Source organism: Peromyscus californicus, unplaced genomic scaffold (assembly GCF_007827085.1).
Source record: "Peromyscus californicus insignis strain IS unplaced genomic scaffold, ASM782708v3 Scaffold_4__1_contigs__length_199733344, whole genome shotgun sequence".
NCBI classification, from domain to species: domain Eukaryota; kingdom Metazoa; phylum Chordata; class Mammalia; order Rodentia; family Cricetidae; genus Peromyscus; species Peromyscus californicus.
This window is the reverse complement of record NW_026294562.1, coordinates 24,956,454-24,982,394: the sequence shown is the minus strand read 5'-3', so window position 1 is coordinate 24,982,394 and position 25,941 is coordinate 24,956,454. Positions and strand designations below refer to the sequence as shown.

General features: G+C 41.9%; 1 protein-coding gene across 1 annotated transcript in view; it reads left to right on the top strand.

Annotated features, from left to right (window-relative positions):
- The first annotated feature begins 2,551 nt into the window (after window positions 1-2,551).
- Window positions 2,552-25,941, top strand: part of Kif11 (kinesin family member 11) — a 54,621-nt gene continuing 31,231 nt past the window's right edge. The window contains 10 exon segments of the mRNA XM_052712980.1: window positions 2,552-2,899; window positions 15,869-16,001; window positions 16,168-16,265; window positions 16,355-16,433; window positions 18,966-19,151; window positions 19,260-19,384; window positions 21,319-21,409; window positions 21,654-21,833; window positions 21,835-21,897; window positions 23,678-23,773. Coding sequence (XP_052568940.1) covers window positions 2,823-2,899; window positions 15,869-16,001; window positions 16,168-16,265; window positions 16,355-16,433; window positions 18,966-19,151; window positions 19,260-19,384; window positions 21,319-21,409; window positions 21,654-21,833; window positions 21,835-21,897; window positions 23,678-23,773 — 1,128 coding nt within the window. The 5' untranslated portion in view covers window positions 2,552-2,822.

The window sequence follows — 25,941 nt, the reverse complement described above, 5'->3', positions numbered from 1 at the left end:
CCTTTGAATCCTGAGTTCCATAGAGGGATAGAGATCGAGAAAAGTTCTCTTTATCGGCTGTGATAGAGTCAGTGCCTGAGGGAACAGAATTCCCGCCTGGCTAAGGCCAGTGTGGCCAAATCGCTACTGGTAGCTGCGGAGTTGTAACTGCCAATTAGGACAGCAGTTGCTTAAGGGGTAGCTACTGAAGCTCTTGGTTTGATCCCCAGTCCAGTAGAAATGGGCATGGTGGTAAATGCCTGTAATCCCAGCACTGGGGAGGTGGAGGCAGGATGATCAAAGTCATCCCTAGCTATACAGTGAGTTCGAGGCTATCTTGAGCTACATGAAACCCGGTCTCAAAAAATCCAAAACAGCTGGGTGGTGGTGGAACAGCACTCAGGAGGCAAGCAAATCACTGTGAGTGTGAGGCCAGCCTGGTCTACAAAGCGCGTTCTAGGACAGCCAAATATACACAGAGAGATCTTGTCTGGAAAGACCAAAACCAAAATGATGTGAAGAAGGTCCCAGATGAAATTTACATTCTATCCAGGTAGACAGAAAACATGACAACTTAATTATAAACTGTAGTGTTAAGAAGAAAATAGGAGGAGGTTCCTTTAAAGTGGATGGTCAGGAAAGTTTTTGTTTTGTTTTTTTCCTTTCAGGGTCTCTTGTAGCCTAGTCTGGCTTTAACTTGCTAGGTACCTAGGCTGACTCAAACCTTGAGACTGGGATTACGGGCTTGCCCTACTAACCTACCTAAAAGTCTTTTAATATCAGAAATTGGCATAAGTATGAAAGATGAGAATGAGTGAGATATCCAAAGAGTCAAGGGAAAAGAGTTCCACCCAGGCAGATGGTGAATGAGTACAACAGGAAATGGGTGCACAGTGTAAACACCACCTTAGAAACGCTGGAAGCATCGCTAGAAGTGAGAGAAACGCGCTGGGGTTGACTGTAGTAGCAAAACAAGATCACAAGGCCTTAAAAGGATGATAAGGAATTTTGTATTTAATTCCAATAACATTAAAATCATGGGCTGGAGAGATAGTTAAGGGCAGTTAGGAGCACTTCCTGCTTTTCCAGAGGACTTGAGTTCAGTTCCCAGCACCCACATCAGGTGGTTCACAAATGCCTTTAATTCCAGTTCCAGGGGATTCAAAGCCATATTCTGTCCTCCAAGGGGACCACCACACACTTGGAAGACACACACAAACACAAATACTTTTTTTTTTTTTTTGAGACCGGGTCTCTTTGTGTAGCTTTGGCTGTCCTGGAACTCCCTCTGTAGACCAGGCTGGCCTTGAACTCAGAGATCCACCTGCCTCTGCCTCCACCACCCGGCTCATAAATATAAATCTTAAGGCCCACCCCACCCCAAACAAACAAAACAGCCAAGAGGGATAGGTCACTCTTGTCATACTCATACCCAGGAGGCCGAGGCAGTAAAGTCACTGAGGATTCACACAGGGCTAGCCTTAGGTTCAGAATGGCATGTCTAAAAAACAAGATTAAAACTAAGTGACGGACATAACCTGATTGATTCAGAACCTCGTGTAACCCAGAGCAGCCTCAAACTAAATGTACGAGAACGACCTGATCCTTCTGTCTCTGCCCTCAACTGTCTGTAGTTTGCTTTGAAAAGGATACTTCCTGAGTGAACGCAGTTGCAAAGAAGAGAAAAAGAGAAGTAGGGACATTGAAGGAAGTCATTCAGGGAAGAGAATCAAAGCGCTGGAGGAGGGTGGTTGTTGAGGAGACAGCTTGCAACAGACTTGGAAGAGTCAAAGGTTCTGGTTAACAAGTGTCAAAGTGAGAAAAAATAGGGGGGAGGCAAGGGTATAAAGAGTTCCCGTACCTGGTGGTGGCACAGGCCTTGAATCCCAGCATTCAGGAGGCAGAGGCAGGTTGATCTCTGAGTTCGAGGCCAGCCTGGTTTACATAGTGAGTTCCAGGACAGCCAGGGCTACACAGAGAAACCCTGTCTCGAGGTGGGGAAAAGTTCTGGTATGTCCACTTTGTGGGACAGTTTGAGATGTCAGTGAGTCTCCGGAATACTGCAGTTTATCCGTAGACAGTTGACCATAAGTAACTGAGAGGACCGGGGATCTGGACTGTGGAAGCGGGTATTTGGAAGGTCCATGGGCACCTTCCTTTGCACCTGCCGAGCGACATGAGGCTAAACGGCATTTAATATCCCGAGAAACAGAAACGCAGCTCCGAGCACCCACTGCGGCGGGGGAGTCGTCCTAACCGAAACGCAGCTCGGGGCTGCACCCACCGCGGCGGGGGAACCGTTCTTACAGTTCCCCCGGCCGCCACCTACACCTTAATCCGCCCAGTCGTTCGTCACCTCTACGGAAAGCGAGAGGCCTCGGAGGGCGGGCAGGACCCGGCGAACACGGCGGCGTAGGCGTCCCAGGCGCCAGTAACCCACCAGCAGCGCGCTCCGCACGGCGTACGCAGGGCGACGACTCCCTCGCCCGCACCATTTTCTTTTCCCTTCGGCCACGCCCTAGCGCGGCCGCGGTGACGACACGGCGTCCCATGATGCCCTGCGCGCCACGCCGCGCTGCTATTGGCTCCGTAACTCGACTGCTTTTTCAAATTGAGGCGCCGAATCGTTTGCTGGTTCCTGGGCAGAGACCAGCTCGGGGGTTCTGTCTTTCTGGCTGTTGCGGGGCGGTGGCTACGACCAGAAGCTTGCGTGCACCGCGGAGTCGCTGAGCTGCGAGTCTCGGTCCTCCAGGCCGCGGCAGCACCGGACGAGAGGAAGCGGGCGCCCGGTCCCCCACAGCGTCGGAGTCACCGCCACGGCGGCAGGTTTTGGCACCACCGTCATGGCGTCCCAGCCGAGTTCTTCTTCGAAGAAGAAAGAGGAGAAGGGCAAGAACATCCAGGTGGTGGTGAGATGCAGGTAGGCAGAGGCTGGTACGAGCCCAGACGCGGAGGCTTCGCCCTTGGGCTCCCTCCTGCGCCGTTCGCGAGAGCGATTTTTTTGCATTTTCGGAAGGAATCGAAATTACCCGTCCGATAAAAATGGTACCGGGTTAAGCTCTAAATTAGGGTTTGTTTCTGAGGGGAAAGAATGTTCGTGTTGGTTAGAGTTAAGCTTCATTCACGAAGAATTGGATGGTTGCTCTTCACTGAAAAGTGCGTCCCCTTTTTAAAAACCCAGTATCGCCGAAAACTTAGGTGTCGTTGCCTATGCTACTCCATGAAGGGTGTCAGTTTGGGAATAAAGCTTCATATCTACTTTGCAGGTAGTTTGGCTCTTGCCTTGGGGTTATTTCCACTTCGGAAAGAGTAATCACTCGTTTTCTTTATTCTAGATGTAATAGCTTATTCACCTCTAATTAACCAAGTAGACATCACTGAAATTAAGCATTGAAATGCTTAATTATGAAGCTCTCAAACATTTAGGTACCTGTCTGTGGTGCAACATATTGCTCTTTTAAATTTTTTTTTTTTTTTTTTTTTTTTTTTAGTTTTTCGGGACAGGTTTTCTCTATGTAATAGCCCTGACTGTCCTGGAACTGGCCTAGAACTCACAGAGATCCACCTGCCTCTGCCTCCTGAGTGCCACCACCGCCCAGCCATTTTGGTGTTTTTTTTTTTTTTTTTTTTTTTTTTTTTTTTTTTGAGACAGTCTTACTATGTTGCCTAGACTGGCCTCAAACTCTGGCTGTCTACCTGTTTTACCTTTTGAGTCCTGGAGTTACAAGCAATTCAATCTTGAGCTGTCATACCTCGCTGGCCAAGTTTTTAAACTAGGTGTCAGAGAGGAAGTGTGGCAGTGACTTCCAGTCTAGCCAAAGTCACTTAACTGTTGCACTCTAGAGTTTTACTTTAGTTACTTAATTTGGGGATTTATTTTTAATCAACAGGAAAGCAAATGAATTTAGCCAAGCGGTGGTGGTTCCAGCCTTTAATCTCCGCACTCTGGAGGCAGAGGCAGGTAGCTCTCTGAGTTGGAGGACAGCCAGGGCTGCAAAGAGAAACCTGTCTCAATATATATATTGTTTATCTTTAATTATGTATATATGTGTGGGTATGTACATGCATATGCAAGTACCCATGGAGATCAGAAGAAAGCATCATCTCTAGGAGCTGGAGTTACAGGTGGTTGTGAGCCACCAGGTGTGGGGGCTAGAAATAGAACTCCAGTCCTGGAAGAGCAAGAAGTGCTCTTAACCTGAGCTATCTTGCTACCCAACAAATGCACTTTTTTTTTACAGTTATTTTGCTCTTGTTTATTATTATTATTATTGTCATCATCATTATTATTGTTGTTATTGTTATTATTGGACTATTACCTTTTCTGTGTGCTATTATTTCCTTTGTTACTTGCAAAATATTTGAGTTATAAAAAGTTATAAAGAAGACTAACGGTGTGGTGTGGTGGCACAGGCCTTTAATCCCAGCACTCGGGAGGCAGAGGCAGGTGGATCTCTGAGTTTGAGGCCAGCCTGGTCTACAGAGTGAGCTTCAGGATAGCCAGGGCTACATAGAGAAACCCTGTCTTGAACAACAAAAACAAACAAAAGACCACTGTAACAAACATGCTTTTATTTATCACTCAAATTAATAAATAAAATGTCTAATATGTCCTTATTGTCCTCCTACACGTCAAGCCTTGCCTTAAGAGATTTCTTTCACATTTTTTACCAGTGAAAAATATTTACGTTGTTTCTGTCATGTACAGTGATTTTGGCATAGGTTTTTCTTTTTCCTGTCTGGTTACCCTTTTCTCTATCAAGTAGTGTTTCTGGTGCAAATCTGCCATTAATTTTAATAAGCAACATATGAGGCTTTCTCAGGCTGTTGGGTGTTAAATCCAATTTGTCTTGTATCCACATTTGGTGACAGGGTCTCACTACATAGCTTTCTGGCTAGCCTCAAACTCAACTGGCTGTCCAGGCTGAGTTTGAACTCTGTGCAGTCCTCCTGCCTCAGCCTCCTGAGTTACTGTGTGAGCCACCTTGCCTGTCTTTGATGCTGTTGCCTATGTGTTTGGTGTCTTATCCCAGGAATCATTGCTAAAGCCACTGTTGTCAGGCTTTCTGTTCCTTGTTTCTCTAAGTTTCACAGTGTTGGGTCTTAGGTGCAAGTCTTCGGTCCACTTTGAGTTGATATTTTTGTATGTGGTGTTAGGTGAGCATTTGGCTTCATTATTTTGTGTATGGGTACCCAATTTCCCCAGCACCATTTGTTAAAAAGACTGTCCTTTTCCTACTAAATGGTTTTGGCACACTTGTCTAAAATCATCTGGCCTTATATGAGAGCATTCTGTATGTATCATTATGTATGTGGGCATTCTGTTCTACTGGTCAATGTCTGTCTGTCTGTCTATGTCCCTCCCATATAGTTTTGATTACTTAGAGCTTCAGAATGAATATGTTTTAAAATCAAGAAATGTGAGTCTTGCAGGTTTGTTGGGTTTTTGTTTTTAGTCTTTTGTTTTTGGTATCTTTGAAACAGGCTCATTAATTCTAGGTTACCCTCCAGCATGTTGCTCTTCCTGCCTTAGCTTCCCAAGTGTTGAGATTTGCTATAACAGGTTTTAGTAATGTTTTGTAATTTCCATTTTAAAAACCTTTTAACTACCTGACTAAATTAATTTATTCTTGATGTTATTCAAATTGAATTAATTTTGTGATTTTCTTTTAGACTGTTTACTGCTAGTATATATAAGTGCAATTGATTTACATGCTAATTTATGGATCTATACATTTAACTTAAGACCTCTAGACTTGACCCAGAAAATACGTTTTTACCATATTATCCTTCGTAACCTGCCCTGACTGTATCTTGATACTTTGTTGAGTTTATTATTAAAAACATTTTTAATACAAATACTTATTTTCATTATGTGAATTGTGTCTGTATGAATGTATACCATGTGTGTGCCTGCCCAGAAGCCACAAGAGGGCATTGGATTACTTGGAGCTGGAGTTACAGGCTGTTGTGAACCACTAGTCAAGGGTATTGGGAAGCGAACTCGGGTCCTTGTGCACATGTGCCACCACACAGACTTTAGTGGTCCAAGGACAACTCTCAGGAGTTGGTTCTAGCCTCTTACCCTTTGGGTCCCTGGACTTGAACTCAGATTGTCAGATTTGGTGGGAAGTGCCATTTCCCATAGACCTACCTCAGTGGCCCTCAATTTAAGATTTTTGTTTTAGTTTAAAATACAGAGTATAGGGTTTCATCACGGCGTCTTCATATACCTGATATGTGCTTTCCTTGTTAGTTTTCTTCCCCACTGCTCTCTCCTTTAACCCTCCCCATCTCTAGCCGATTCCCTTTCTTCCCCCAATTAGTCCCTGAGTTTAGTTACTAGTCTTGACTTGTATGTATGTGTAATTATTAAGGTTCTCTCCCAGCTACTTAAGAGGCCAAGGCAAGAGGATTGCCTAAGTCCAGGAGTTCAAGATCAACCTAGATGTTCTAGCAGCATGATTCTGTTTCTTAAAAAGAAAAAACGGGCTGGGGATGTAGCTCTCTGTGGGGAAGTATTTACCTAGCATGTGCAAGGCCTTGACCTTGGTCTCCAACACACACACACACACACACACACACACACACACACACACACACACGATAAATATACTTGAACATTCTTCATACTACCTGAGAACAGAGATACTAGTACTTCTTCCTCTCCAGTTTGGAAGTCTATTCTTTTTCTTGCCTAATTACTCATGTTAGAGTTCCAGTTGCTGTGCTGAACAGAAGCGGTGAGAATGGACATACTCTTTGGTTCTTCACTCTTATTCTTTCTCTTCTTTATAAAAAGATTTTTTTTAACTTGTGTGTGTGTGTGTGTGTGTGTGTGTGTGTGTGTGTGTGTGTGTGTGTCTGTCTGTCTGTCTGTCTGTCTGTCTGTATGAGTGAATGCCATGTGCCCTGTGGAGGCCAGAAGAGGGTGTTGGATCTCTTGGAGCTGGAGTCACAGGCAGTTGTGAGCCCTGACGGGGCTGGTGTAAGAATATGAGTCTTTTCTATAAAATACTATAAAACTTGTGTTTAGGACAAGGAATTCAAATCTTTTTCTCTCCCCCGTATATCCCTATAACCCCCAAAGCCTTTGTTTATTCAAAAGTCCCGCTACAATCTAGGATTAAAGTGGTTAGCCCCTTCCCCTTTCATTTCCTCTCAGCTGGTTTTTTGTTTGTTTTTCTAGACAGGGTTTTTCAAAGTAGCCCTTGCTGTCATGGAGTTCTTGCTTTGTAGACCAGGCTGGCCTCAAACTCACAGAGATCCGCCTGACTCTGCCTCCTGAGTGCTGGAACTAAAGGTTTGCACCACTGCCCAGCTAAGCTGATTCTTTTAAAAGTAGCCATTCTTGAAAGGCTGTGAGGTCAGGTCCCAGCCAATGGTAAAAAGACACAGTTTTAGAATAAAATCCAAGTGCACTTCCAGTCTCTTGTGGGTTCACTCTTACAAGTACAACGCAGCACATCCTCTTGATAGGAGTAAAGTTTTACCTTGTCCAGATTCTGGAGTGCTGATCTCTTTGTGACCCCAAACTTAATTTCTGATGCTAGGAGATAAACTCAGGTCCTCTGGAAGAGCAGCAAATGGCCTTAATCATCAACCCATCTTTTTAGTCCCCCACCCTCACCCTTGTTTTTTTGTTTTTTTTTGTTTGTTTGTTTTTCGAGACAGGGTTTCTCTGTGTAGCTTTGCGCCTTTTCCTGGAACTCGCTCTGGAGCCCAACCTGGCCTCGAACTCACAGAGATCCGCCTGGCTCTGCCTCCTGAGTGCTGGGATTAAAGGCGTGCGCCACCACCGCCCGGCAACATTTGGCTTTTATTAGAACTATTTTCCTTCTATTTTTTGCTCATTGAACATTTTTAATGTGAAGTGGTTTTAAATTTTGTCAAAATACTGTTTCTGCATCAGTTAACACGAAAGTTTGTTTGTTTGATTGTTATTGATTAGCTTTTGTAAGTCAAATCATCCTTGCATTGATCATGTGCATAATCCATGCTTCTAAATTCAGTTTGCTAGTATTTTGTTGACTTCTTTTTTTTTTAAAAGATTTATTTATTTATTATGTATACAATGTTCTGCCTGTATGTACATCTGCACGCCAGAAGAGGGCACCAGATCTCATTACAGATGGTTGTGAGCCACCATGTGGTTGCTGGGAATTGAACTCAGGACCTCTGGAAAAACAGCCAGTGCTCTTAACCTCTGGGCCATCTCTCCAGCCCCATTTTGTTGACTTCTTATCCCCAGGCAGTACACCAGAATCCACCATCCTGTGGTTTTGAATTCATTGGGAATAGTGATAATGATCTGTAGTTTTCTTGGGCCTTTGTGTAGTTTTGACATCAGGATGAACCTTCTTAAAAAGTCACACAAAGAAGGAAAGAGAAAGTAAGTATCATAATGAATGAGTTGGGAAGTACTCACCTCCTGTCTTAGTTAGGGTTTCTATTGCTGTGAAGAGACAACTTTTTTTTTTTTTTTTTTTTTTTGGTTTTTTGAGACAGGGTTTCTCTGTAGTTTTTGGTGCCTGTCCTGGATCTCACGCTGTAGACCAGGATGGCCTCGAACTCAGAGATCCGCCTGCCTCTGCCTCCTGAGTGCTGGGATTAAAGGTGTGTGCCACCACCGCCCGGCAAGACAACTCTCATAAAAGAGAACATTTCATTGGGGCTGGCTTACAGTTCAGAGGGTTAGTCCATTGTCATCATGGTGGGAAGCATGGTGGCATGCAGGCAGATAGGGTTTTGGAAAAATAGTTGAGAGTTCTACATCTGGATTGGCAAGCAGCAGGAAGAGAGTGTGACAGTGGGCCTGGGTTGAGCTTGAGCATTTGAAACCTCAAAGCCCACCCCCAGTGACACACTTCCTCCAACAAGGCCACACTTCCTATAGTGCCACTCCCTATGGGCCTGTAGGGGCCATTTTCATTCAAACCACCACACCTTCCTCACTTTTCTTCTCAAAGGGCATGAAAATTAATAATAGTTCTTGAAATATTTGGTAGAATTCACTTTGAAAACACCAGGTTCAGGGCTGAGTCTCTCCTCCCTTTTCCTCTCCCTTCATCCCTTCCTTCTGCCTGGGTAAACTATTAGAGAAAGTCAGGACTACACAGAACTTAAGAGTCGACACTAGGACTCCTGTTGTCATATAGGAACACCACACTGAGAGTCCCAGTTGCAGTTGGCACCCAACTCAGCCTGTGTCTTCTCTTGAGGGATTAGGGAGTTTGACTTCTCGTTTTTTTTTTGCAAACAGAACCACGGACTTTAGCTTCCAGTTTGTGCCTGGCTGCTTTTGGTGGGGGTCTCTCCCCTGCACTGGCTTAGGGTGGCTCATCTGCTAGTAGAGCGTCTGCAAGGAGTGCATGTGCACTTTCTGGAGTGATGCTCTCCAGGGGCGGTGCACAAGCCTTGACCTGGGCTGCTTCTCCTAGCCAGTTACTTCTGGAGTTTATAGCTCCTGGAACCTCTTGGCCCTGCTGATGCTTCTCAGAAGGTGGAGATGAGGAAGCAGGATGTTGTTAGGAGATGATACCCCCACTTCTCACCCCCACTCCCACTCCCACTCCCCACCTCTGATTAGGCCTTAAGTTTGAAGTTATTTCTTCAACTGAGTAACAATTGTTGGTGAGCAGTTGTTCATGTAACTACATTTGTTATTATTTTTGTAAAATCAATAGAACTGTCACTACTTTCACCTCTAGTAATTTAAGCTTCTTTCTTAGTACATCTGGCTAAGGCTTGTCAATTTATTGTCTTCATTGTTTTTCTCTAGTTTTCAATTTTACCTTTGCTCTTCTCTGTTATTTCCTGCCTTCTTCTGTCTTTGGATTAATTTGTTTAAATTGTAGTGTTAGGATGCTCATAAATCTTTCTTGGTTTTTAAGGTAAGGATTTGCACTGCTTACTATTGAGCACTGTCTTTGCTTTATGGGCTTTGTTTTTAGCAATTTTGCCCCCTCGCGTGTGTGCGTGTGCGTGTGCGTGTGCGTGTGCGTGTGCGTGTGCGTGTGTGTGTGTGTGTGTGTGTGTGTGTGTGTGTGTGTGTTTCTAAAGTTAGCATACAAAGTGGTTTCACTTGGGCAGTCTCATACATAGAGTGTCCTTATGCTTGGTCACCTCTCTCCCACCCCTCATCTCTCTTGACCCCTTTTTGCTGGTTCACCTTTTCTCTAAATGCCCCCTTCTGCTTTCAGGTCTCTTATAGTTCCCTTCCCTAACTCTCGTGTGCTCTGTTTTCATGTCCATTGATTTCCAACTATTTTCTGATTTTCCTTGTGCTTTCTTTGTTGATTCTTGATCATTTAAGCACGTTTTATTTACTTAGTTATGTGTGGTACTAGCAGATTGAATTTGAAACTACATTTTAAGAATGCATCTATTGTGCGTATCAGGGTCCTGTAGTTTCTGTTGTCTCCCTGGAAACTTCCCTATCAAAAACCTACATGTCTGACTTCTTCACAATTAAATTCTGCTTACATGTCACCTCATCAGATGCATTTCATGATCACCCCAAAATAGTACTCATCTATCTCCTTTTATCACTTCCTACACCCCCTTTGCTTAATTTTACTTACTATATGAGTACCTAATATATTTATTTGGTAATGTCTCTTCCAGTTATGTTAAAAGTTTTCAGTGGCCTCATTCTTAAGCATCTTCTCTTTCTGCCTTCACTTCCTGAGTGGGATCACGGTGTGCAGGACATGGCTGCTGTCTGTGGTGCTGGGGATCAAATCGAGGGCCCTGTGCATAGTGGGCTAGCAAGCATTCTTAGCAACTAGCTACATCCACAGCACCTTTTTAAAAAAGGTTTTTATTTTTAATTATGTGTATACGTATGTATATGTGTGTAGATATGTGCATGGAAATTCAGTGTCCCTGGAGTTTAGAAGAGGCTGCTGGATACCCTGGAGCTGAAACTTTAGGGGTTGCATGCAGTATGGGCTCTTAACTGCTGAGCTAGCTCACTAGCTCCCAATTTGTTTTCTGAATTTTGTTTTGTTCACTAGTTTATCCCTACTATCTATTGTATAATAAGTATATGATGAGTGTTTGTGTAATGACACGGGACTTAAAATTTTTTTAATTAATTTATTTATTTTTCTTTTATCAGCTTGATGCAGTATAAATTCTTATCCTAATAGTGAAATGTTTCATTGAGGCTTGCCCAGTAATTGAGTAAAACCAAAACTTATTATAAGCCACAGTCATCCTAGAGTGCCCTCTGCTACATAGCCTCCCTGGTTCTGTGGGTTGCAGTCTGATTGTTCGTTGCTTTATATCTAGAATCCTCTTATGAGTGAGTACATACCATGTTTGTCCTTCTGGGTTTGTGTTACCTCACTCAGGATGATATTTTCTAGTTCCATCCATTCACCTGCAAATTTCATGCTGTCATTGTTTTTCTCTGCTGAGTAGTACTCCATTGTGTACATGTACCACATTTTCTTAATCCATTCTTCAGTTGACGGGCATCTAGGTTGTTTCCAGGTTCTGGCTATTACAAATAGTGCTACTCTGAACATAGTTGAGCATGTATCTTTGTGGTATAATTGAGCATTCCTTGGGTATATGGCCAAGAGTGGTATGGCTGGGTCTTGAGGTAGATTGATTCCCAATTTTCTGAGAAACCGCCATACTGATTTCCACGGTGGTTGTACAAGTTTGCATTCCCACCAACAATGGAGTAGTGTTCCCTTTGCTCCACATCCTCTCCAACATTGACTGTCATTAGTGTTTTTGATCTTAGCCATTCTGACAGGTGTAAGGTGGTATCTCAGAGTCGTTTTGATTTGCATTTCTCTGATGATTAAGGATGTTGAGCAGTTCTTTAAATGTCTTTCAGCCATTTGTGATTCTTCTTTTGAGAATTCTCTGTTTAGCTCTTTAGCCCATTTTTTAATTGGATTGTTCAGTATTTTGATGTCTAGTTTCTTGAGTTCTTTATATACTTTTGAGATCAGTCCTCTGTCAGACACAGGACTTAAAAAAATTTTTAAAAAAATCTTTAGTATCCCTCCCTTATCATTTTGACTTGAAGTTTTATATATCTGTATTGAGGCCCCAAATTTGTTAGGATAATCAGCAGGACTCTTGCAATTTTTAGTTAGAAAAATCTGGGTAGGAAAATAGTTAGCTTGGAAGTGCTTTTTTCTGGTAGCACTGACAGTCTCTAAAGTACATCTTGAGAGTTTTATCATTCTATCTCCCTCCCCAACCCCCACAGCTGGCTTGTATCTTGCTATAGACAGGCTGGCCTGTAATTCATCGACTCTTCCTACCTCTGCCTCCTGAGTTCTGGGATTAATGGCATATGCCTCCATGCCTAGCATGAATTTTCATAATTTTTAGTAATGTGTGATCTGTATAAATTTCCTATTACTCTGTCCTGACAATTTGAATGACATTCTGTGGCTTAATTTCATGTTCATGCAAGAAAGTAACGTAGAGATGCTGGGAATAGTAGACTAATTGGAAAAACTTTAGTTACATGAAAGCAAATCCATTATACTTGATACTTTTAGCTTACTTCAATATACGTTGATTTTTAACTTAGTTTTTAGTGAACTCTTAATAATGTATATTCCTGTTGGTAATATGCGTTGTGTGGGCTTCAGTATAGTGGCAAAATGACAGCATTACTATTACCCAGGAGTTAAATTTCCCCAGATCATCACAAATTTGTTCTTCTGAGCATTCAATAATATGCTAGTGAATTAGGTATGGGAAAAGAAGTTGAGGTATGTATCGTAAATAAATAACAACTTGGTTGTCTAGCAATGAGGGGAAGAGATTTTCTGTTTAGATCTTTCTTTTTTTTGGTTTTTCGAGACAAAGAGTTTCTCTGTGTAGCTTTGCGCCTTTCCTGGAACTCACTTGGTAGCCCAGGCTGGCCTCGAACTCACAGAGATCCGCCTGGCTCTGCCTCCCAAGTGCTGGGATTAAAGGCGTGCGCCACCACCGCCCGGCTATTTAGATCTTTCTTACATAATGTGCATACTCAGTGGGATAAATAACTCAAGTTTCCTTTGGCTCAATTATGTATTAAGTATATAAATATGTTATGGATGCTACTCTGGACTGTGGTTTTTGACAGATTACATGGGGGATAAATTGATAGTGCTATAGCAAAACTGTTGACTTATAAAGGTTACAGTCCTCAGAAATAACATATATTGTTTTAATTTTCAGTTTACTTAGCTTTTTTCACCATTCCTCTTGGGATGAAATTTATTAAGTAATATAGCTTGACATAGTACCACACATAGTATTGGGTACTGGGGATATATAAACTAAACAAATATTCTAGTCTGAATTCTGTTAGACACTAACAGCTGATTATGAGAGATGATGTTTAAAAAGGAATGTGGTAGGAACATACAACAAATGGGACCTTCTTTATGGGGAGAAGAATACCATGACAAGGAACCCCTGGGTTTCATTTTGAGACAGGTACACTCCTAAGCTGAAGAAATAACCTTTTTCTTTCTTTTTTCTTTCTAAAAAACATTTATTCATGTATTTGTTTGTTTATTGGTTGGGGGCATGTGTAGAGGACAGAAGACAGCTTGTTGGGAGTCGGTTCCTTCCTTTCACCATGTGGGTTCTGGGGGTTGAGCTCAACTTTTCAGGCTTGGTGGCAAACACCTCTACCCACTGACCCATCTCACTCTCCCACCCTCCCCACCTGTAAAATTTATCTTTGTGTGTGCATGCATGTGCAGGCCTGGAGCTGACCTTGGATATCTTGCTAGCTGGCCTAGGATCTCATGGAACCCAGCGCTTACAATTCTGGGTGTTCTAGCTAGCCAGCTTGTCCCAGAGATCTCCTGTCTTTGCCTCCAAGTGCTGGGATTACAGATGGCTTGTACATACTTGGCCTTTTTTTTTTTTTTTTTTTTTGAGAAAGCAAAACTATTTCTATAGAAGTAGAGAGCAGGGCTGGAGAGATGGCTCAGAGTTTAAGAGCACTGGCTGCTCTTCCAAAGGTCCTGAGTTCAATTCCCAGCAACCACATGGTGGCTCACAACCCTCTGTAATAAGATCTGGTGCCCTCTTCTGGCCTGCAGGGATATGTGCAGACAGAACACTGTATACATAATAAATAAATAAATCTTAAAAAAAAAAAAAGAAGAAGTAGGGAGCAATTTGGATATCTCCGAGTGACAGATAACATTGGCATGGATGGAAGAGAAACAAAACAACCAGCCAAATAAACAATCAAAATAAGCTGGAGGCGAGTATCCCCATAAACTCGGAGAACAATACTGCAGAATAGTGGGAGAAAGAGGAACTGTTTACAAATATTTAGAAGAGATTAAGTTATCATTGTATCTTCTCAGACCTCTCATGCAGCTTGGCTTTTAAGTGAGTTTTGGGGACCCAAACTTCGCTCTTTACTCTTGGACTACAAGGACTTTACTCACTGAGCTCTCTGCAGCCCTTATGAAGTAGTGCTTTAGGCCTAGGCATTTCATTAGAATGGAGATCACTGATCTCTTCTGCTTGTAGCACTTCTGGGCTTGTTTCAGCGTTTGAAAAGTGAAGAAAGTGTTGCTGTTAACTTCCGGTTGAGAAACTAACACAGTTAGGTAGCATAATACTCTTGGAACAGTGGTGCAGGGCATTGGACTGATGGCCTCACATGTCCCGCGTAAACACTATGCTACTTAACTAAATCTGCAGTCTTTGTTTGTTTGTTTTGAGACCAGCACTTACTAAATTTCCAAAGTTGCCCTTAAATTCAATCTGTAGCTCAGGCAAGTCTTGAACTTGAGATTCTTTTGCCTCAGCTTCCTCAGTAGCTGGGATTCCCAGCCTTTGACAACCATTCTTGGGTTAATTTTGTATACTTTTTATTTTGTGCCAGATAGCCTCTGGAAGGCTTACAGTTTGCATACAAATTTGATATTCTTTCTATGACATCATAACCTAACAATCTCATTTTAAGAATATTGGAGATATGAGTTGGGTATAGTAGCACATGCTTTTAATCCCAGCATGCAGAGGCAGAGGCAGGAGGATCTTTGTGAGTTCCAGGACAGTCAGGGCTACAAAGAGCTCTATTCTGCCTCAAAATAAATAAATAAATAAATAAATAAATAAATAAATAAATAAATAAATCAATCAATGATGGAATTCTGAAAAAGATATTTTTACATCTTAAATTATGTTAGCCTCTGTTCTAGAAAACTGTTAGAATTGGAGCTGATGATGTAGCTCGTTTGGGAGAGTGCTTGCCTAACATGCACAAAGCCCTAGGTTTGATATCTTACCTCATAAACTCAGCATGGTGGCACACACTTACAATTGTAGAACTTTGTGGGTAAAGGCAGGAAGATTAGGAGTTCAAGGCCAGTCACTGCTACATAGTGAGTTTGAAGCCTGCCTGGGCTACATGAGACCTGCCTCAAAAAGAAAAAGAAGAGGGCGGAGGGAGAAAGAAGGAACTGCTAGAATTATAATGTTTTACCTATCTTTGAAAATGAATTTTATTTCTGGGGAACTGAGGCCTTTATGATTCTACTGTCTGCTTTATAGTGTCATTTTCTCTTTATTCCCTATGAACAACTTCATGTTACTCTTTCTTTCTCCCTCCCCTCCCCCCTTCCTCTCCCTTGCTCTTCCCTACCCCTCCATGCTTTTGATCTTTTGGTTTTTCAACATAAGGTTTCTCTGTGTAGCCTGGACTTGTCCTGGAACTTGCTTTGTAGACCAGGATGGCCTTGAACTCTGAGATCTGCCTCCCAAGTGCTGGGATTAAACGTGTGAGCCACCACTGTCCAGCTACACATATTTCCTTGATTAATGTAGTTAAGGAAAGTGTCGTTATTGAACTTGTTAACTAAAAGTTCCTAACTTCGTGTATTTCTCCTTACAGACCATTTAATTTGGCAGAACGGAAAGCTAGCGCCCACTCGGTAGTGGAATGTGATCATGTGCGGAAAGAAGTTAGCGTGCGAACTGCAGGGTTGACTGACAAGACCTCAAGGAAAACATACACTTTTGATATGGTACTTATTTTCTCCTGCCTTCTTCCATTAGTCACTAGTGTGAAGTAATCCCTGGAAAACGGTCCACTGTGAACTTTGTCTTCAAGTTTGCTGAGCGAGTTCTAGTGGGCAAAATGATTACCATGAGTGGTGTGTTTTCAGAGCTTCTCTCGTTTTTTTTAAATAGGTGTTTGGAGCATCCACGAAACAAATTGACGTCTACCGAAGTGTTGTTTGTCCAATTCTAGACGAAGTTATTATGGGCTATAACTGCACCATCTTTGCGTAAGCGAAACAACTAATTTTCAAGTTGATAAGAATGTTTAGATGTGTGTATTTGTTCTTAATTTAATGCTTTTTTGAAATTTTGACAGATATGGCCAGACTGGCACTGGAAAAACTTTTACAATGGAAGGTGAAAGGTCACCTAATGAAGTATATACCTGGGAGGAGGTATTTATTGTTTATAATATCCTTTTATCTTGAGTGTGACAAAAAATTGGCCAATTAAAACCTGGTTATGGATCTCTGTTGAGATGTAGAAGATCAGAGAATCAAGTCAAACCATAAACCTAAGTTATACTAAAGTACAATAAATAGTACTTTAGTAAAATTACTGATGTATCAGAAATATATGGTCTCAATAGGAGAGATGAGACCAACATATACAATACAGTGAAGTGATAAAAAGAGGGGGTCAGCTGGGCAGTGGTGGCGCACGCCTTTAATCCCAGCACTTGGGAGGCAGAGCCAGGTGGATCTCTGAGTTTGAGGCCAGCCTGGTTTACAGAGCGAGTTACAGGACAGGCACCATAACTACACAAACCCTGTCTCGAAAAAAAAAAAAAAAACAAAAAAAAAAAAACCAACAACAAAAGAGGGGGAGTCTATTTGCTGGGTGGTGGTGGTGCATGCCTTTGATCCCAGCACTCAGGAGGCAGAAGCAGGAGCATTTCTTGCATTCCAGCCTGGTCTACAGCATTCCAGGACAGCCAGAGCGGTTACACAGAGAAACCCTGTCTCAAAAAACAAAAAAGGTGGGGTGGGTGTCATAGTTAGACTCCAGAATAGCAGGAGCAGAATGTCGTCTCTCTCCCTACCGCTCTGTTTTATCTGTAGGGAAAGAGTTTAATGTTTCAAGACCCGTAGTGGGTACCTAAAATAGTAAATAGCTTTTTTCTTTTTCTTACCTATGTACCTATAATAGCATCTAATTCATAAATTTGGCATAATAAAATTTTATCAATAATAACTAACAATATAACATAAGAAATGTAACAATATTCTGTTATGTTATTCAAATATAGTTTCTGTCTCAAAATTTTATACTGTTCTTTGTCACTTAAATGGAGGACTTTACATTTTTCTCTTTCATATATCCAGATTTCTAGAATCACTGCTATTGTGCTTTAGGTGATAGTTCAAAATTATTATTATTTTTACTACTATTACTACCATTATTTTGACTTTTTTTTTTTTTTTTTTTTTGGTTTTTCGAGACAGGGTTTCTCTGTGTAGCTTTGCGCCTTTCCTGGAACTCACTTGGTAGTCCAGGCTGGCCTCGAACTCACAGAGATCCACCTGGCTCTGCCTCCCGAGTGCTGGGATTAAAGGCGTGAGCCACCACCGCCCGGCTATTTTGACTTTTTGAGCCAAGGTGTTATACTATTACCCAGGCTGGCTTGGAACTCACTATATATTGCCTTTGGACTTGTAATAGTTATTGTATCTCAGCCTCCATAGTGCTGGGATTATATGAAATCAGAGTTACTCAAATATTTAACACTGTCTATCGCATCAATGGATCTGATAACTATGGTGCTACTAACTGGCTATCAAGTAGGAAGCAGAGGCAGTGTAGACACATATAGTCAAGGGAGTGATCCGCGTCCCTGGTGCATTATTTCATCGTGCTGCTCAGTATTATGCCCAATTTTTAAATGGCATAGCTGTTTATTTCTGGATTTTCCATTTAATATTTTTAGATTGTGGTTGACTATAACTCAGACTGAAGTGACTTGGCTTCTCTGACATGACATTAGTTAGGTTTTAGTTTTTTACTTGCTTTGGCATAGTTATCCCTCAATATTAACAGAAAGGGGTTGATTCCAGTACATACATATATAAACACACCAAAGTCTGAGGATGCGTAAGTCTTCTTTTATCAGATGGTACAGTATTTGTAGATAGGTTAAATGTATCCTTTCAAACAGCTTAAATAATCTGTAAGTTACTTGTAATACTCAATATAATGCAAGTACTATGTAAATAATTGTTGCACTATGTTTTGGGGGGTGAGTGTTTTGAGACAGGTTCTTATGCAGCATAGGCTGAACTTAAAATCACTATATAATTGAGGCTGGCCTTGAACTGATCCTCTTCTTTCTGTATCCTAAGTGTTATAGTTACTGGCACGCACTACCACACTCAGTTTATACTGCACTTTTTTTAGGGAATAGTGACAAGGAAACTGTCTGTACTTGGTCAGTACAGATAAAATTTTCAAGTTTTTTTGGTGATTGGTAGAATGCAGAACAAATGGATAAGAAGGGTTAACTGGCTCATACTGAAATATACTGTAAGCCAGATGTGGTGGCTGGTGACTGGAATGCTAGTACTTGGGAGGCTGGGTTAGGAGAATTGCAGATTCAGGGCCCATCTAGGCTGTATAGTAAACCCTAAATAAACTAGAGTTGAGTATGACAGTGTGTATCCATAATTCCAAATACCCTGGAGACTGAGGCAGAGGGATCTCAAGTGTGGGGTCAACCTGGGCGGTTCAAGGGAGACTCCTGTCTCTAAAAAGAGAAACAGGGATGGGGTATAACTCAGTGGAAGATTACTTGCCTAGTATGTGTAAGGCCTTAGGGATCAATCTTCAGTGTTGCAAATGCAGTAATAAATTCTGAAGGAGGGCTTGGTCATGTTTTAACTGTAGTAAATGGCATTTTGAGTTTATTTTAATTCTTATTAATATAATTTCAGGATCCTTTGGCTGGTATAATTCCACGCACTCTTCATCAAATATTTGAGAAACTAACTGATAATGGCACCGAATTTTCAGTGAAAGTGTCTCTGTTGGAAATCTACAATGAAGAGCTTTTTGATCTTCTTAGTTCATCCACCGATGTCTCTGAGAGGCTGCAGATGTTTGATGATCCCCGGAACAAGGTAACTCAGTTTGAGAATAAAGTTTCTGAATTTTAATGTGTGAGTCTTTTAAAAGTCAGTGTACTTTTTCTTCATAAGGTAATAGATATTCTTTTGATATTTAATTAGAGAGGAGTGATAATCAAAGGTTTAGAGGAAATCACAGTACACAACAAAGATGAAGTGTACCAAATTCTGGAGAAGGGGGCAGCGAAGCGGACGACTGCAGCGACCCTGATGAACGCTTACTCTAGGTAAGGGAGCTGCTTCCTTTGCTCCGTCTCCCTTTGGGAGAGATCTGGAGGCATCAAGTCAGCACGAGGTAGGGACTGCGTCTCAGTGTAGATTTGGTGCTGTAAGGGGAGTTCTTGGTTCTTCTCATCAGGCTCATAAAAGGGCAGCAATATTGGAAGATTGTTGAAAGGAAAACAAAGATAAGTTAAATTGTTGCAGAAGTAGTAACAGTTCTTTTTCAGGTGAGTTCATGGTATGCTGGCTGTGGCGTGATGGTTCACATCTGTAATTCCAGCATTTGGGGGCTGGAGAGATGGCTCAGAGGTTAAGAGCACTGGCTGTTCTTCCAGAGGTCCTGAGTTCAATTCCCAGCAACCGCATGGTGGCTCACAACCATCCGTAATGAGATCTGGTGCCCTCTTCTGGCCTGCAAGCCTACATTGTAGGCAGAATACTGTATACATAATTCCAGCATTTGGGAGGCTGAGGACAGAGGCCCAGGAGCTGTAGTTCAGATGGGCACATAGGCCAGCTCAACTACATACTGAGACCTTGCTTCCAAACAAAAGAACGTTAAATCACAAACTATCTTATCTATAACCCTTCTGTTGATTCAAAAACCCGAACCAAAGATAGGTGTGGTGGCACACGCCTTCATCCCAGCACGTATACTGCAGAGGCAGGTGGAATTCCCGGCCATCCGAGGCTACATAGTGAGATGGTCTCAAAACCAACCAATCAACAAAACAAAACAAATAACTTAAATGAAACCATATCTGGTCTCAATGAAAGTAACTGGTTTAATGAAACTGTATCTTTAATCCCAGCACTCAGGAGGCAGAGCCAGGCGGATCTCTGTGAGTTCGAGGCCAGCCTGGGCTACAGAGTGAGTTCCAGGAAAGGCACAAAGCTACACAGAGAAACCCTGTCTCAAAAAAAAAAAAGTTAAATCAGTGGATAATAATGGGAAAACATAAGATAAAAAGAACTCAAATGTATAGTTTGTTTTTTCTTGCACCCTTCCCTCTTCTATAATTTAAATAACTTTTGCAAAATAAGAATTTTTAAAAGTACAAAGAAGAAAATTAAAAGTTAGTATATTCTCCATTGCTAATGACATTAATAAATGCAACCATGTTTTAGATGGGAGCCATCTGCTCTGAGACACACTCCTCATTTTCAGAGGTGCCTGAAAATTCTTTGTGTGTGTGTTGCTGGGAATGGAACCCAGGAACTGATGTGTACTAGATACAGGCTCTACAACTCCAGCCCTAAAAGTTCTAGGGTAGTTTTGATAGCTTCTTCTTAGGATCAGTATTGTAGGTTGAACTGTGACCCTAATTAGTCTTATCAAATAAAAACCCGGAGTCAGATATCAGGGTGAAAGCTGAAAGATCAGAGAAGTAGAGGAACCATCCACCAGAGAGTTCTTACCTCAAGGATATCTCAGACTGAATGGGGCCAAGCTCCTGTCACCCCCCCCACCCCCATATTACTATTTCCACTTCCCTGCTGCTGGGATTAAAGGCATGGAGCCTCCCAGGTGCTGGGATCAGAAGTGTGAGCCACCACTGCCTGGCACTGTTTCTCTTTTTTTTTTAGACTGGTTCAATCTTGTATAGCAGCCCAGGGTGACCTTAAACTCCTGATCTTCCTGCTTCCTCCACGTGCTGGGATTAATGGTGTGAGCCACCAGGCCTGGCCTCTACTGTTAACTGGTGGCTCTCTCTGTCCTCTGATCTCCAGGCCAGCTTTATTTGTCAGACACAAACAAAATATCATACAACAGTAGGTAGCGGGTAGAAATTTTGTCATCCCACGTTTTATTTTCTGACTGATGGTATCTTTGTCTTCCCTTGTGCATTTAGATCTTCCTTGCCTGTTTTCAGTATTTCGTAGGGAACAGATAATGTTTTACATTGTAATGAGTGGACAACCTGATCTTGTTTTCTAGCCGTTCCCATTCAGTTTTTTCTGTGACAATACATATGAAGGAAACTACAATTGATGGAGAAGAGCTTGTTAAAATTGGAAAATTGAATTTGGTAAGCATCCTGCCTGAATGCCACTGTGCTATTCTTGGTTACTTCTAGAGAAGCTTGGGATTTCACTTACATACAGTACGTTTATAGTTAACTTCATTCATTACTTTGGCGTAGAGGAAGAAATTTGTTGTTGAAAATTTATTTTGCTAGCCATTTAGTATATTACATATAATAAAAGATATAAAAGAATACAAATCTTTGAATCCAAATATAATAGATTGACATTTTCTGTTTAAAATTAAAGGTTGACCTTGCAGGAAGTGAAAATATTGGACGTTCTGGAGCTGTTGACAAGAGGGCCCGGGAAGCTGGAAATATCAACCAGTCCCTGTTGACTTTGGGAAGAGTTATTACTGCTCTTGTGGAAAGAACACCTCATATTCCTTATCGAGAATCTAAACTGACTAGAATCCTGCAAGATTCTCTTGGGGGGACGAACAAGAACGTCTATAATTGCAACTATTTCCCCTGCATCTCTCAATCTCGAGGTAAGCCCTTTGAGAAAAGCAGCAAATGTGGGGACTGTAAGTCTTTCCTAGCTGTCAGATTTCTAAGTTCATTTACTTGCTTCTTTCTATACTGTAATATATAAGAATCTGGACATTGTATATGAACATATCCTAGAGGATGCCACTATGATCAAAAGCCAGTTATGACTTCCAGAGTGGTTCCTTTTTTCCCCCTCTCTCTGTCTCTGTCTCTCTGTCTCTCTCTCTCTCTCTCTGTCTCTCTCTCTCTCTCTCTGCTAGTTTTCTTTGAGATAGGATTTTGCTGTGTCTTTCAGGCTGGCCAAGACTTGTGATCTCCCTGCCTCAGCTTCCAAAGTGCTGTGACGATAGGCATATGCTATTAAACTGGCTTTGTAATGTTTTAAAAAAAAATAAAAAGTTGTTTCTTGTTTCTGTTTTGGTTTTTCGAGACAGGGTTTCTCTGTGTAGTCCTGGCTGTCCTGGCACTTGCTCTGTAGACCAGGTTAGCCTCAAACTCAGAGATCGGCCTGCCTCTGCCTCCGAGTGCTGGGATTAAAGGCGTGGTGCCACCACCGCCCAGCTAAAATATTTTTTTGTAGACTGTTCTCTTCTGCCCCCCACTTCCCAGATAAGCACTCACAGGCTTAATATTACTTATAAATGCTTGCTGGTAGTTCAGGCTAAATACTAACTAGCTCTTACACTTGAACTAGCCCATAATTCTTACCTATGTTTAGCCACGTGGCTTGGTACCTTTTCTCAGCACATCTCATCTTGCTTCCTCTGTGTCTGGCTGGCAACTCCTGGTTCCGTCCTCCTTCCCGGCATTCTCAGTTTTGTTTTCTGGCCTAACTGCTGGCCCAGCTACCGGCCTGTCAGTTTTTTATTAACAATGAGCATAATCCACAGCATTTTTTATATTCATTTGTTTACTTATGTGTTGGGCATACAGATAGGAGTCAGAAAGGTTGTCAGTCCCCCACTTCTAACGTGGGCTCCAGAAATCAAGTTCAGGTCATTTGGCTTGGTGACAAGTACCTTTGCTCACTGAGTCATCTTGCAACCCTTCATACATTAAAAAAAAAAAAAAAAAGCTGTGGCTGGAAAAATGGCTTGATGGTTAAGAGCTCTGGCTGCTCTTTCTTCCAGGGGACCAGTTTTGGATTTCCAGCACCCACATGGTGACTCACAACTATCTGTAACTCCATTTGTAACTGATGCCCTCTTCTGGTTGCCTCAGGCACCAGCCCCACACAGAGTGCACAGTCATACATGCAGGCAAAACACACATACACATTAAAAAAAAAAGATTGCTGAAGGTCAGTAGTGATGGGTGGTGTGTATGGGTTCATTGAGAACTTAGACCCAGTCAAGTCTTTTTTGGGGTTCTGACTTCTTATACTTAGTATTACTATTTTCATTATGATATATTAGCATACTATGCTAAAATTGTGCTATACATCAACACTGTATTCTTTTTTATGGATGCATAATATTTAATTATATAAATATAGGTGTTGTGTGACACTGTTGCTGGGATCTCATGGACAAATGTCTACTCACCTCAGCTAGAATGCATGCCAGACCAAAGTAAACACATTACCAGAGCTCACCTTGGTGAACCGATGGGTTTTATTAGGGTTACTTATAGTAATATGAGTGAAAGATTACTTATAAAAGCAGAAATGACTCAAAGACAGCTGCATCCTTTCCCCTCCCCCAGGTACATTTTAAATAACAAAAGTATCTTATCTTCATCCTCATGCCTTCAGTAATTAACTTTTCCTTTCCATGATAGGAAACTCTGAGTACGTTGGAATATGCTCACAGAGCGAAGAACATAATGAATAAGCCTGAAGTCAATCAGAAACTAACTAAAAAAGCTCTTATTAAGGTAATTGTGAATTTGTGTGGAATGATGTAATTGTGTTTGGCATATCTGAAATACGGAATAGCAAGAGATCACTGTTTTTGCTTTTGTTTTTTTATTCCCGAGACAGGGTTTCTCTGTGTAGGCCTGGCTGTCCTGGAACTCGATCTGTAGACCAGACTGGCCTCGAATTCACAGCGACTGCCTGCCTCTCTCTCCCAAGTGCTGGGATTAAAGAAGGCATGTCCCACCTGACCTGGCTAAGGATAGCAACCGCTCAAAGTTAATCAAGATTTGTTAAATTACTTGTTGTAGACATTTGTTATTGAGTGAGGGTCTCACTGACTCACTGTCCAGGCTGGTTCTGGAGACCTGCTGCCACTAGGCTGCATCACCAGCCCCTGTGGTCGGCAGTTTATGTCATGACTTAAAATAAGTGCCTGCGCGTTACAGCGTTCTTCTAACAGCGATATGTGGGCATTCCAGCTTTATTGTTGTCCTCGTTGACACTCTTGACAGCATTCATGTCAACAAGTATGGATTTTGTTTGCATCTTTGCGGTGAAATTTACTCACTGACATTTACCTCTTGTCAGCACTTATTTCAACGATTTTAATACATTGATGTAGTTATCCAACATCTGTACAATTCACTTTTAGAAAAAAAATTAACATTGTGGTTTCCTTTTTTTGTAATCAAGTGACTACTGATATCCTTTCCCTTTGTCTGTCTGTCTGTCTCTTTGTTTTGTTCTTAAGCAGAATCCTAGTTTGTATTCTGGTATTTGTTTCCTGACCCTCCTGCTCAGCCTCTTTAGTGCTGGGATTGCAGGTATGAACCACCATGCCTGGCTTATCAGTACACTTTCTGTAGATAGTTTGCTCTTCGTACACATTTCCTAGGAGAATCATATACTACATGGCCTTTGCCTCTATCTTTTACTTGATTTTATTTATGCTGTTGTGGATATGTGCCAGTAGTTTATCCTTTATTTTGCTGAATAATATTTCAATATATGGATAATACTAAACTTCATTTAAACATCCACCAGCCAATAGGTTTTTTCCCAAAATGCTATAAAACACTTAATCTTCCTCTCTTCTTAGCTCTAATTCCTGTACTCACTACTCTGTTCTGTACAATTCTGTAGTTTCAGAAGTATTATTGAAGGGAATTGTCTATAGCACATAGACTTTTGGAGTTGTCTTTTTAAATTTTGTATTATTCTCTGGAGGTCTCACCCAAATTGTCAGGTATCTCAACAGGTCTTTGTAGTGATGAGTGTTTTATGGTGTCTGAACTATTTGTATAATTTGTGTGACCATCTTAAATGATTTATTGAATAACTTTAGTTTTTTTCTGTTTCAAATGAAACTGCTATTTATATTAATTCATAGGCATTTGTGTAAACATACATGTCTTATTTACTGTTCTGATTGCTGTGTGTGAGGAGACACCATGACCAAGGCAACCTATAAAATAAAGCATTTGGTTGGGGATTTGGTGGCGGTTTCAAAGGGTTGGGCTGTGGTCGTGGTGGTGGCGAGCATCGTTGGTAGGCAGGCATGGCACAGGAGTGGGACTGAGAGCGCACACCGGATCGGAAAGATGGAGGCGGCAGAGAGAGCAAGACTGAGCCTGGCACCCCACTGACATACTTCCTCCAACAAGGCCACAACTCCTACTCCTCCTTCCTGACAGTCCAGCTGGGAACCAAGGGTTCCAACGTGTGAGCCTGTGGGGGGCTATTGTCATCCGAACCACCACAGCACATTTTCATTGACAATTTTTACTTCTAACTATGAACTGTGTCTGTCCATGTGTGTGCCGTGGCGTACATGTGAAAGTCGGATGGCAGCTTTCAAAAGTCTCTTCCTTCTAACCCTAGCCTGACCCTGACCCTAACCCTAACCCTAACTGTGGGTTCCAGGGATCGAACTCAGGTTGTCAGGATTTTGTGGCCAATGCTTTTAGCAGTCGAGACACCTCTTCTGGAATTACACTTTCATTCCTTTGTGGTAATTGTCAGGGAGTGAATTTGCTGTGATATGTGGTAACTGTGTACTTCAGTTTTTAAGGAATGACTAAAGTACTTTCTTGTGGTGGGGTGGAGTTGAGTCTCACTCTGTAGCTCAGGCTGGCATGGAATCCTTCTGCCTCTGCTTCCTGAGTGCTGGACTTACAGGCATGCA